This window comes from Orycteropus afer, unplaced genomic scaffold (assembly GCF_000298275.1).
Source record: "Orycteropus afer afer isolate SDZICR_OR568_19922 unplaced genomic scaffold, OryAfe1.0 scaffold00042, whole genome shotgun sequence".
In the NCBI taxonomy this organism is placed as follows: Eukaryota; Metazoa; Chordata; class Mammalia; order Tubulidentata; family Orycteropodidae; genus Orycteropus; species Orycteropus afer.
This window is the reverse complement of record NW_006921629.1, coordinates 10,437,315-10,450,832: the sequence shown is the minus strand read 5'-3', so window position 1 is coordinate 10,450,832 and position 13,518 is coordinate 10,437,315. Positions and strand designations below refer to the sequence as shown.

The 13,518-nt window shown below is 50.1% G+C and overlaps 1 protein-coding gene across 1 annotated transcript; it reads left to right on the top strand.

Annotated features, from left to right (window-relative positions):
* Positions 1-1,567: 1,567 nt before the first annotated feature.
* Positions 1,568-10,285, top strand: TLCD2 (TLC domain containing 2). The gene is given in 8 exon segments (XM_007937571.1): positions 1,568-1,780; positions 7,873-7,937; positions 7,939-8,052; positions 8,267-8,349; positions 8,794-8,876; positions 9,648-9,687; positions 9,690-10,142; positions 10,266-10,285. Coding segments are annotated over 8 exon segments (1,071 nt in total).
* Positions 10,286-13,518: the final 3,233 nt, after the last annotated feature.

Below are 13,518 nucleotides of genomic sequence, written 5' to 3'. Positions count from 1 at the left end.
GTGTTCTGGCCTCAGGGCTTGCTTTCTGCAGCCATTCCTCTTCCTTAGGCTCGGTCATCAGCTTCACTGTAAATTACCACCCCCTCCGCAATTCTGGAGCACCGACAGACCCAGCCAGCTATCTTTCTGGGCCTCCCCAATACCAGCCTCCCCACTAGACAAGGGAGGGCCGGACCAAGTTTATAGTGTTGACAGGAAATACCTCTCCTTCCAAGCTCAAAACCTCTTAAGAAGTAATAAGCAGATGGGGCGGGGAAAACTATAAGGTCCCTCATATTTGGGGTTCTATCTCCTTCCCTCCCTCACCACTCATGGTGGGGGTGAGGGGCAGGATAAAAGGATGGAGGAAGGCAAGCAAGCAGAGAAGAGGATGTGGTAACAGCTGATTCGTCCCCTGAGGTCACACTTTCCAACAATCAGCTGTTACTGGGGCAGAAAGCAGGAAGTTTCCTTAAAGGCACAATGTTCTGAACATAAGCGCCGAATTCTGGAGTTCCCAGGAACTATAGCGATCACCTAGCAGAGCTCGTAAAACCCAGAAGAAACTCACTCTCACTCTAGGCGCCATCCCTGTGGCTCAGTCAAGCTCACAGACAATTTCAAGCTCATGTAAAAGTCTTGGATCCATGTCCACACAATCCTCCTCGACAGAGGTGGGGGTAGGGGTAGGGGACCAAGAGTTGCCCCTTTAAGTAAGCAGTTCAGCAGCTTTTGCTAAGTCATTGGGTTCATTTCAGTTTTCGCCCAACCCCCGCCCCTCTAGCCTCTGATTGGCCCAAGGGGAAGGAGCACCCTCCTCATTGGCCTACACCTTTGAAATCGCTTCCTTAAGTAGGCCTGAGTCAGTGAAAAGCTTCTGGAGGGAGGGACCGAGTGGGGAGTTAACTGTAGGGTGGGATTGTCACGGCCCATGTCCGAGTTTTAGGACTGTGCTGTATATCTTAAGAGACTCTCGGCTCTTCTACGTCTGGGACGAGACATCTTTGACAAGAAAAGGTTGTTTTTGGCTAGGAAGGGGTCCCGTGGAGGAGAGGACTAGGACTCTCCAGTGAAAGCTGAAGCTGGACGGGTTGGACAAGCATTCCTTTCCCCAAAGCCCTCAGAAGTCCTCATCCAATGGAGTTGCCTCTGCCGCCTTTGGGAATGATTTCCACCTACAGCTCTGCCCACTCCTGTTTCGCCTGCTCTACCTTTCTCTTAGCTCGCCTCCTAAGGAGGCCAGCGAGTGAATTTTGGGATCGTCTAAAAGCAGCACTCGCGGCCTCAAAAAGGTGGGGCAGTAGCCCTTTAAGGACTTCGCCGGGATGTAGTCCGAGCTCAGTTTGAAAATGCCAACTCACAGAGCGCGCTGGATTCTGGGAAGGAGGTTGTCAGACCGAGAACTACATTAACCAGTATGCATTGCAAACACACACGCCTTTACTTCCTTCTGCTCTTTAGGACTCTAGTTTGACGTAGCGCTCTTCAAAGCAAGTAGCTTAGGCGGAGGCCTGGGCCACACCTTTTCATCTATTTGTCAGCTCGTGGGTTGTGGGCGGAGCTTAGCGTAACTCCACTAGGCGAAGGGATGGTCTCCTTGCCAATCAGGGATAGATGGTTGGAGAGGCGGGACCAAGGCGAAGTATTGGCGCCCCCAAGTGGGTGTGGTCACGCTGCCCAGCAGTGGGCGGTGATTGGCTCGGGGCGGTGCAAGCGCAGCTTGTGCGTCACGACGCCGCCAGCTGATCGGAGACTGGAGCCGGTGTGTGCTGGGCGCTGGGAAGAGACAGCGCCGCCGACCGTGAGAAGCGGACGCGTTGATTTGCTCCCCTAACCTCAGCACCCCCCACACACACCCAGCACCAGGTGGGTGTAAGCTGGGCACCTGGCCGCACAGGAGGGAACGAGGGTAATAGGGTGATGGAGGAAAGTAGGGTCTTAGCGGCCACACCCTGCTCTTCCGGGGGAGGGGAGAGGGGACGGCGGGGGGCAGGGGCGCTCTGGGGAGAGGAACCTGGGCTGGCTGGAGTAGCGTGTCAGGAGGTTGAAGCAAAGAGTCCGGAACGTGAGTCGTGTTGGAAGGTCTTGCGGAGTAGCTGGGAGGAGACCGAGGGGCAGGAGGGCTGGGGGAGCATAGCCCCGGAGCTCTCTAGGCGAAGGAGTCAGGAATCAGCCTCCTGGCCTGGGAAGATCTGGACCAGGAGGGTAGGGAGAAGTGCTTTGTCTCTCTCGGCGCTCACTGGGTCAGGGCCAGTTCAGCGCCCTGGCAGGGAAGGGGTCGCTGGGCGGGCCGGCCCCTCCTCTCGTTCCCTCCAGAGGATGTTATGTAAGGGGGAAGGGGAGAGGAGTAGGGGGCGGCGGTGCGGGGGCCTTATGCAACCCAAAGGTTAGGGTTTCACCGCGGATGGGGGCGGGGAAGCGGGCAGGAGGAGGGCCTGGAAACTCTAACCCCCTCTCCCCAGCCTAACTGTCCGTCTTGGGCCCAGAGAAGGTCACCTCTGCACCTCCCCCCCCAGCCTGTCCGGTTGTGGGGCCCCTAGTCCAGGCCTGGCCCTGACCGCCTGTGAAGCCGGCTGGCTGGGTGGGGCGCCTGGGTTAGTCATCGCTGGGCTCCCACTCTCCCCCCCTCTCAGCCAACTCTTGGCCCCTCCCAGTGGCCTCCGACTAGGCTATCTCCCCCTTCCCTCGGGCCCTCCAGCCTCTAACTCTTTTGGCCTGTCATCCTGGCTGTCAGACTGGGCTAGGGGCTGTCAGGATGCCAGCGGGTTGGTGGAGCAGCTGGTTAGAGGGTCAGTGTCCTGGACCCACCCCGCCCTGCAGCCAAGGGCACCTGCTTGGCACAGACTCTCAACAGCCGTTGAGTCTTGTGGGGTGAACAGAGCTATCTCAGATATGGGAGTCAGGCAAAGTTGGACTGGTCACCTGAGAGGAGGAAGATACCACAAAGTTCATGCCTCCCAAGATGGTTTTGGGATTTGAAAGTCCCCACCCCCACCATAATCTTTCCTTCCTTCTGAGTATAGGGATTCCAAGGCAGGACCACGTTGGCCCCTCACTCTGGCATGGGCCATGCCCTTGGACTGAGTGTCAGCATAGACCCGCCTTCCCTAGCTCACAACCCTCAAGCCTGCCACGCCCCCAGCCCCCTCCCTGGGCCATGCTGCAGGGCCTGGTTTTTCCTGCTGATTCATGCGTTGGAACTGTGGGGGCGGGGCTTGGAACTTGGAACAAAGTTCAGACATGGAGGGGCCGGCAGACAGCCTGGAATTCATACCAGATGTACCCGGAATGCACAAGCGGAATGCCTGGCATCTGAGAGTCCTGGGGAAGCTGCCCAACCACCCTGCCCATACCTCCCTCTCCTCCAGCCCTTGGTCCACTGTCCTCTCCCTCACAGTCCCGGAGAGGCTCTGCTGACCTTCCAAACTCTAGACCTCCTCCTTTCCTCACTCTTCCCCAGATCTAGGCCCCCAAAACTCTCCTTCCAGCTGAAATCCCTAGGAACAAGTCAGTGGGGCTGATCACTAAACTGCATTTCTGGGCCTGAGGTGTAACTTCTCACCTAGTGCCTGGCTGGCTGGTGATGTCCAAGGGCTCAGACCCTGACCTCTCTGGCTAAGAACACTGAGGAGGCAGGGCCCTTTTGAGGCAGTGGAGAGAGCAGGCCTGGGATTCTGTAACCTCCAGTTCTGGGAGGAGGAACAAGGAAAGTATGCTTAAAACTGCCTCTTGTTTCTCATTGAAGTTTAAAAGCTTCTGCAGCCCAGGTCAGAGCCAAGAGCCCTTCATTAGAAAGTTAAAAAAGGTCTACTGGGGTAGACTTTGATGGCCATTGAGACAGTGTCCCTGTGACATGGCCCTGCTCAGGTCTTTCCCATTTGTCTTCCCCTTCTGTCTAGGAGCCTGTACCTCCCACATCCTCACCTGGCTGAGCCGCAGTAGTTCTTCAGTGGCAAGCTTTATGTCCTGACCCAGCTAAAGCTGCCAGTTGAAGAACTGTTGCCCTCTGCCCCTGGCTTCAAGGAGGAGGAGGAGAAGGAAGAGCCGCTTTCCCATCATCTGGAAGGTGACAATTGGGGCTGAGAAGGTCTGAGAGCAGTGGGCGTGATGATACCTTTTGAGGAAGGGAACCCTACTCAGCTGGGAAGCCTTTACCCACATTGGCCCCATAAGAGAGCACTTGGAGATAGAGACCTGGCGGAATTAGAGAGGAGATGGCTCTAACTACCCAAAGTTAGTCAGTCTTTGTGTGACAGTAGGAGGAAGTGGAGAGAAGAAATCTGCCACTTTACCTGGATTTCCTTCTTGACCGCCTTTTGTTCCCCATTCTTCCCTACTGGCCTTTCCAGGTGAGTTCCAAAAATAAGTGTATGCATCAGAAACAAGGTGATTCTGGAACTGTCATCCTTCCTTTCCCTGGATTCCTTAGACTGGCCCAGATTAAATTCAGAGGGGCTCATCTACATCTGCGCCCTTGGACCTCCAGCCTAAGCTTCTGTGCTTAGGAGATGGGGAATTATACAGATGAATATAAATGAGATAATCAGAAGCCCAGTTGTGCAGACTCAGAGCCTGGGCTCTTCTTCCCCTGTGGGTGGAAATAAAACAGCTTTTCACATAAGCTATTGTCCTTCCCTCCCCCTGCCGCTGACCATAACCCCAGGAGCTCTCAGGGGCAATGGGGGTCAAGAGTAGAACAATGAAGGGGACTAATAGGTCCATCACTAGGCTGGCTTCCTATAATGCAGAGGTGGTCCCAGGATCCCCCTGCCACCTAGAGCACGACCATCACCCCCAAAAGGGTTCTAATTGCTGCTGCTCTGTTTCTTCCCTCACTTTACTTTTCCAGGATTGTGTGCGGGACTCAGCTTAGGGCCTATGTAGGCAGGCAATTCTCCCCTCCAACAACTAGGGGAGGCGGACTGTGGAACTGATCACTCTTTGGGCATCAGGCACTGTAACCCTGCTGCCCCCAGTTCTTGATCCAGTCCTACTCTTGGACTCAAGCTCTGCTGTAATTTAGCCTTGGCCCAGTTTCCCTGCCTGAATGTGACCAAGTTCAGGGGCTGCAGGAAGCTTGTTCTGTTTGAGGGAAGGAGATATGCGGGGATCTGGGTCCTAGTCTCTAGAAACTTAAGAAACTGAAAGATTTAGGGAAGAGTAGACCATTGAACTCAGGCCAGCTGTTCTGCAAACTAAGCTAAAGGGGAAGGACTTGTGTGTGGGACTGTGGGAGAGTGGGTGGGTAGACTGAGGCTACAACAAAGATTGCTCTGTCCCTAGACATTGCTTCCATCTTTTCTTCTCCTTTCACTGGCCGCAGTGTCTCTCCAGCCCTGCACATGTGGTCCTGTCATCCTGACCCATCATGGAGCAGGGGTATGGAAGGGCAGACTGGGAACCTAGAGGCAAGCAGAAGGCCAGTGAAGCACCAGGCCTGGGGAGCACAGGGTCCTGCCCAGGCAACCTACAGATGGGGCCCTTTAAGGCCATAAACACCCCAGGAGAAGGGAAGGCAACTAGCTTCCATCAACGATGCGCTTCCAGCCATCTCTTACTTCACTTGCCACTTCTCTTCAGTCTTTCTGCCTCCTTGAGATGTGGAACCATATTAAATAAAGTGTCTTGTGGCTTCACCCTCCTGCTTCTATCTCCCCCCTGTAATTTTTAAATGAGCAGCTCAGGGAGCAAAAGCCAGCGATAAAAGGACATGTACAGGAAATTCTTAATAGAAATTCAAATGAATGAAACCATGGGGGAAAGTGTATGTGCTTCCTTAGGGATTAAAGAAAAGCAAATAGACCTGAAAGCATTTTCCCTTCACAAACTGTAATAGGAAAGAATAAAAGATGACCCAGCATTGGCAAACCAAACACCAAACTCACTGCCACTAAGTCAGTTTCGACTCATAGTGACCACCATCAGGCTTCCGAGGTTGTGTAGATCTTTATCGAACCAGCCTCATCTTCCATGGAGTGGCTGGTGGATTCGAATCACCAGTCTTTTGATTAGCAGCCAAAAGCCTTAACTACTACCCCATCAGAGCTCCTTAACATTGGCAATGGAGTTCTGAAATGACACTCCCATACATTTCAAACTGGAGTATAAATTAGGACAGTCTGCTTGGATAACAATTTGGTAATATGGATCAAACACCCTGCAAGTTCTCATGGTCTTTGGCCTAGTAATTCAGCATTTGGGAATTTATTCCTAAGGAAATAATTAAGGATTTAGGTATAACGTGTTCATCTCAGCATTGCAATAGAGAAAAATGGGAAGCAACTGTTTGATTGGGAATTCATTTCTTTTCTGCTGTAATGAAAATTTGCAATAGGGGATTGCTTAAGTAAATTATTGTGTATGTATCCAGATGGTGGAGTACTGTGCAGTCATTAAAAGTCATGTTGAAGAACATTTGACTAGGAAGAAAAATGCTCTCTGAATATTAAGATGGTTATAAAAATAGTGTGTATTATGGGATCTCAATTTTGTTTTTTAAAATACTTGTATAAATAAAACAAATTTTTAAAAGACTGAGGACAGGTTCCAAATGTTCACAGTGTAATAAAGTAATTTTCCTCTGTTTTTCTGTAATTTGCAAATTTTCTACATTAACCCATGTATTACTTCTGTGAAATAAAGAACATTTTTTGAAAAATCAGTGTTAATCTTTTAAAACCTTTGGAAAGGTGGGTTTAGAAGAGTGGAGGAATGTCCCTGACCTTGGCCTTAATGGGTTTTGATGAAGGAAGGAGATTATGAGAATGTTTTTTTGGGAGTGACGATTGGTTTATGAACTTGATTCTTTAGGAGTAGCTGGAATCCACCCTCTCACAGGAAATAGCTCTTGGAATTGCTGCCTGTCAGCCAGCTAAAGAAGTGTAGACTAGGAAAGGAAAACAGTGAAATGTACCACCCTTCAGGGGCTGGGGAGTTGGGAGAGGATCCTAATAGTCCTGGGTGGGTCTTTGTTTTTCCTTTTGGATTCTGCCCCCATCTGGTGACCCTGTGTGACCTCCCTTTGCCCCATTAAATTCGAAGAGAATCTCTTACCTACCTAACAGATACCAAACCCTGGCAAATGGGGCACTTTTCAGGACTCCGGTAATGAGTCTCTTTTGCCTCACCTTCCTGATAAGGCTCCTCTGCTAGGACAAAAAAAAAAAAAAAACAAAGCCTGGGGGAGTTCCCCTGTGGGTCGCTGCTCTAAAATGGGGATTGTTCCATTTGAGGGGTGATATGGAAGAGAGCAGGGCTCCAGGAACTGTGGACTGTTTTCGAAGTCTAGAAACCTCTGGAGGCAAGTGACCCCATAAAGTTGAGGAGGTACTTCTCCTGCAAATGACACGGGGCAGGGAGATTTAAGCAAGTGCAAGTGAGTTGCAATCACCTCTGCCCTCAAGGTTCTGAGGTTAGGATGGGAGGGGTGACTAGCAAGTGAGAGGTTACGGAGTAAGCAAAAGAAGGCGAAAGTTGATGGGGTGGGGCCCCCCGCGGCGTCAGGTGAGCTTAGTGATCCATTTCTAGAACTCGGGTTCGGGACACTTGGGGTTGGAGGAAGACTCCTATCGACAAGCCAGAAGTCCCCTGCGCCCGAAGTTGGCAAGGCTTGGTCCTCAGGAGCCCCCAAACCGCAATCCCACCGCAGGGCAGGACGCGATCGGTTGCCTTGGCTCCAGGGGCGGTGGCCCCACAGCTTCTCCAATCACCGCCCAGCAGAGGAATGGGGGCGTGGCCTATCGCGGGAAAAGTTACAACCGATTCCGAAGGCGGGGCTTGGGGGGGATCTCAGGGACTCACCCCTGCAGGGAAGCTGGTTCACAGTCCCTGCGGGGGGCGTTGTATTCGCCCAGACAGAGGGCGCAGGGGCGGACAGAACCCGTCTGAACCTAGCCGGGCCGCCACGCCCAGGCGTTCTCGGGGCTCCTGGTGTCAGGAGCGTCCTTCGCCGCGTTCCGGGGGGCTGCAGCTGCTGCCCATTCCAAGACCTGCTGCACAGAACCGTTGGAAGTGGTGGAACATCTGTGTCTCTCTGACGCACAGCCTGCTCACGGGAGCCGAGGCGCTGCTCGGGTGCAGGATTGGAAGTTCGAGAGACACCAGGGTGGGTGGGGGGTAAGGGATGGAAGGGTGAAGTTAGAAGTCCGCGCGGACATTTGTAGAATTGATGGGAGACTTTGAGAGTTAGACGCGGGCTGAGGTGTGGATGGGTGGGAGGGCGTGTACGACGGAGAAGAGAGTCAAGGTCTGCGCAATGCTGACCATCCCTCCACCCCATCTCCCCCAGGCTGTCGCTGTACCCTCAGATGGTCACTGACCAGATTCATGGCCACCCGCCCTGGGCCCTGGCGCTGGTGGCTGTTTCTGTCAGTGAGTCTTGAGGGGAAGGCTGGGCTGTGGGGGAAGGGGGGGTTCGGGAGCCGAGTGCCACCTTCCAGTGGTCAAGCCCCCTTTCTCCTCTCCAAGGAGATCTGGTGGTGTAAAACATTCCCCTGCTAACCAGAAGGTTGGTGATTTGAACCCACTAGCTGCTCCGCAGGAGAGAAATGAGGCATTCTGCTACCATAGAGATTTACAGCCTTGGAAACCCTATGGGGCAGTTCTACTCTGTCCTGAAGGGGTCGCTGTGAGTTGGCATTGACTCTATGGCAGTGGGTTTTCCTCCTCTTTTGCTAAGGTTAAATGTGGTGGGGTTTTTTTGTTTTTGTTTTTGTTTTTTGTTTGGCAGCTTTACTGAGAAAAACAGAACTGGAAGAGGGGGGATGGGGATTCCTCTCTAGGCCTGACACTCCCCCCATCCTTTCATACACACAGGTTATTTCCTGGCTGATGGAGCTGATATGCTGCAGAACAAGACCTTGGGCCAGACCTGGGACCTCCTCTGTCACCATTTGGTGGTAAGATTCTGAAGGAATAGGCAAGAGAGGGAGGAAGGGAGGGAGGCAAGTCCTGCCTGAGGTCTCCAATCTCTCTTCAGCTTTCTGTCCTCTGGATTCCCAGAGAGCCTTTGACCGCAGCTGGGCTTGATCCTCACCATCTTGGGCTGAATTGGATGAGGGAGAGTTTGCCTGCCAGCCACAGCTGGGAGTCAGAGCACTGCCTAATGACCCTGTATCCAGCACAGGTGCTGAGACAATTGCAGAGCATTCAATACAGAATTTTTTTCTGAAAAAAGAGAGTCCTAGTATATGAAGTGGGGAGCTCTGGTGGCCTAGTGCCTAAGACATTTGACTGCTAACCAGAGGGCTGGCGGTTCAAACCCACCAGCCATTCCTTGGAAGGAAGGTTGGGCAATCTACTTCCGTAGAGATACCACCACCTTAGAAACCCAAGGAGGGGTTGCTGTGAGTTGGCAATCAACTCGAAGGCAGCGAGGGTTTTTTTTTTTTTTTTTTCAGTATAGGAAGTGAGGATGGGGCATGAAAGCCAGGAATGGCAGTTAGGAGGTGCTGAGCAGATAGATGCTACAGCCTAAGGGTAAGGCACCTCCTGGGCCAAAACTGCTTCCAATAATGGTTGTCCCCTGAGGTAGGAGTAAACACAAAGGTCATGTTTTGGGGAAGAGTCCACCAAAATGCCTGGAAGCCTCTTTCTTAAGCCCTGAAATATTGAGACACAAAGGGTGGCAGGACCTGGACGGTGTCTGACTTCTGGACCCTGGCTCCCAGGTAGTAAACTGCTTCAGCACTGCTGTTCTGTCTGGCCACTACCATGCTTGTCCATGGTGTCACTGCTCCTGGAGCTGAACTCTGTTTGCCTGCACCTGCGGAAGTTGCCGCTGCTTTCTCACCAGGCTGCAACCTTGGCCTTCAGAATGGCCAGCTGGGCCACCCTAGTCACCCTAGCTCTCTTCCACCTGGTCCCATTAGGGTGAATGAGTCTGTGGCTGTTCTGGCAGCACCAGCATGTGTCTCCTGCTCTTGTTCTTGGTGGATCTGGGCTAGTCACTGTGGGTGCTATGAGCATCCTACTCAGTGTCTGCATTCTGATCAGTGATGTCCTGAGCTCTCAGCCCTGTCCACCCACCCCTGGGCACAGGAAACCATGGGAGACTAGAACACGTGATGGTGAGCTTACCAGGCCTGACCATAGGAACAATTCCACTCTCAGCCTGGAAGACGAGCGAGAAGCCACAGGCTCCTTTTCCGCCAGTCCTGGCAGAGGTGGGGACAGGACAAGGAGATGGTGGTCTTTAATGCACATTCCCCCACTGAGGTAAGAACTGGACTGAATATTCGGTATCTCAGGTCTTCTTCCAGCTAACTCATACCCTTCACCATTCTTAGAATCTGAGAAGAAAAGCTAATGTTCTTGGGGGGGCAGGAACCTGGGATATTGTTCACTGGATCCTGTCAACAAATGATCGCTCTTTCCAGCAGCCTAACTCAAGAGGTACAGCTAGTGCTACCACTAAGGGCCAGTAGGAAGCATGAAGCTGGAAGAAACTGCCAGAGGGAACAGAAACCCTTTGCACAGGGTTAGTACAGGGATAGATGGAGGAAGGTGAGGTTCTACTAAGATCAGAGAGATCCAGTATGGAGGAGGAGGAAGAGGGACAAGAGATCTCATCTATGACCAAATTCCGGCAGTGGGAGGAAGGCACAAGTGCCGTCTGTAGCCAGTAAGAATGGAAGTAATAGTTGCCAAGAGACAGAAGAACTTGGGCCACAGCAATTCCTGCTGATATTTCTCGTTCTCAAAACCATGCTACTGTGTTTGAACTCAACCTTAGTCCTATTGTATCCAGCCCCTGGCTTTTTCTTTTTCTTTGAGCTTTATCTGACTGTTTCAAAGAAAATGCAGGTTCGTAGAGGCATGAACACGAGGCTAGGTCTGTCTTCTTAGCACAGTATTAAAGTCTAAACCCACAGAAAGAACGCACCCATCCTGGGTGCCTAGTGCAGGATCTTCCTAGGCCCAGGCTTTCATGGAAGAACAAAGGCAGAGGCAGAAGCCAGTGAATGAAGACTCCCTCTTGGCTTCAGAGAGAGTAAGGAATAGCTGATCCTCCTCTGGATTTACCTACAAGGCTTCCTTTCTCCACTGTGATTTCTACTGTATTCTCTCAAGGGCGAGACCCCACCTTCTTCAAGCAGAACATTAAGATAATGGGACACATAAAGCAGATTAAAGTTACTATTCTACTAAACAAAAGACAGAAAGAGATAACCCTCAACCCTCCCCAGAAAAGATACATGAGCAAAATAAGAGCCAGGAAGATTATAACATACACACACAACCTGCTAAGGAGCTGAGGTAGAAAAACACAAAGGGAATGACAGACACAGACACACACACACATACATAGGTACAGACAGAAGATTAATTGCATAGAGGAGATAGGGCAAAAAGAATCCTGGGCAGAAGTATCAAGAAAGACTGTCATACATGCTGAGAGGAACCAAAATCAGGATAGGTAAAATGGTCATAAAAAGAGAAGAAAAATAGAAATAAAGACTGACAGGAAGAGGCCCCCATGGGTGGAAGGCACAGATAGTCTAGACAGTGCAATAATGAGAGTGAGTGACAAGGAGGAACAGTCAGGCTCAAGACAGATAGAGGTAATAGTGGCAGGTATAGAGATTAGCAGAGCGAGAGAAGAGAGGTAGAAACAGAGACGAGGTGAGATTAGTCAGGGAAGCTAATAAGCAGAATGGTGGAAGGCGGAAGCAGTGGTGAGTGGAAAGGTTCGTTGACAGGGAGAAGCAGGCAATGTGTGGAGTTGGAGACATGCAGAAAGACAAAAGACAAATGGCTGCAGTGCAAAACACAAAACAGAGGCTCCCAGTAACTGATAGACAGAGACTGGTAGTAAGTCAAGGAAAAGTCAGAATCAGAGATGTACTTGGAGACAGAAACAGAGGCAAAGGGACTAAGAAGGAGTGTCACGGAGAGGAAAAATAGGAGGGAAAGGGCAGAACACTTAAATAGACCCCAAATGAAGGAACAAAGAAGAGAACACAGAGAAGAGAGAGAAAAAGAAGTAATGGCAAAATGAAAAGAAAAAAAAAATGAGTGGGGGATTATGGGGGATCCCATTAGAGAGTCATAAAAACTGAGGTACAAAGGAGAAAAATAATAGAGACTAAAGAGAACCTGTGACAGCTGGAAGTAGATAAACAGGCAGAAAATAAGAACAGGAGGTTTTAATATAGTAAGACTAAAACTACAGAGCCAAAAGTATGAAAGTGGAGTTTCGGTAGCAAAACAGGGTTTTGTTAGTCTGTCCTTGATAGAGACAGTATCTTCTAACCTCATTTTGCCATCCTAACTGAATACCTTGATTAACAAAAATGTTGTCTGCTTGAGTTTTCAAAGAAAAATGTAACAAATCCATGTGACAAATCCGTTCTGTAAGAATGTGTTGAGATCAATATTTATCCCTTTTCTTTTGTGTCTGTAATAAATGGTCTAGGTGAGTACCTCTCTTGGTAGTACTTGATGGCATCAATGAGGATTGCCCAAGAACCTGACCATTAGGGAGATAATGGCTGCTTTTGCGTGTTAAATAAAACTCATACAGAAAGGGTGAGATTAGCCACCAGTGGGTGTAAATGTATAACTGAAGAGTTTGGGGTCGTACCCAAATTTCCGTCAACATAATGCACTAAAATTTCAGGAAGATAGGACTGGATTTTGGTTATAATTGAGGAAGTGGCGATCTCATTAGCTGGAGTGTGGATCAAATAAAGATAATGTGAAATCAAAGAGAGATGGTCTTTGGGACCCTAGGAAAGGGACGCTCAAAAATACAGTGATCGTCAGATACTAGATTTGATACAACGAGTCCAGTCGTCAGGGCAGTACTTTCAGACCTCACCAAGGCTTTGTGAAGTGGTCCCTGAGACTCTCTCTATGGCTACTGAGCTGCTTGCTGATGAATTACTTGTTTTCTGACATAGGGACAGGGCTTTCCCGGATGGGTTGACCTTAATATTTTATGGTCTCAGAACACTAACTTGGTTATAAATTAATAAACTGCTATTTAAATAACTCTATCAGTCTTTCGAGAGTGTGGTTACTGAGTCACTTTGCGTGGCTCCAATGGTGCCTTGATTTACAAGGCACTGGGTCAGATACCAATGGAGTCCCTGGGTGGTGCAAACACTTAAGGCACTCAGCTGCTAACTGAAAGGTTGGTGGTTCAAGGGCATCCATTGAAGCCTTGGAAGAAAGGCTTGGTGATCTACTTTGGAAAATCATACCCACTGAAAACCCAATGGACAGTTCTACTCTGAAACACAAAGGGTCCTCATGAATCAGAACTGACACAATGGCAACAAGTTTTTTGTTTGTTTGTTTGTTTGTTTACCAGTTAATGTCAGGGCCTGGATGCAAAACTGTATTTTTTTCTATGAATACTACATATAGGAAATTTCTTTTGAAAACCACCCCTCTCATGCAAATCAAAACAACAATGAGATACCATCTTTCTCCAGCACTAGTATCAAAGTTCAACAAGATAGAAAATAACAAATGCTGGCGAGGTTGTGGAGAGATTGGGACTCTCATACACTGCTGGTGGGACTGTAAAATGGT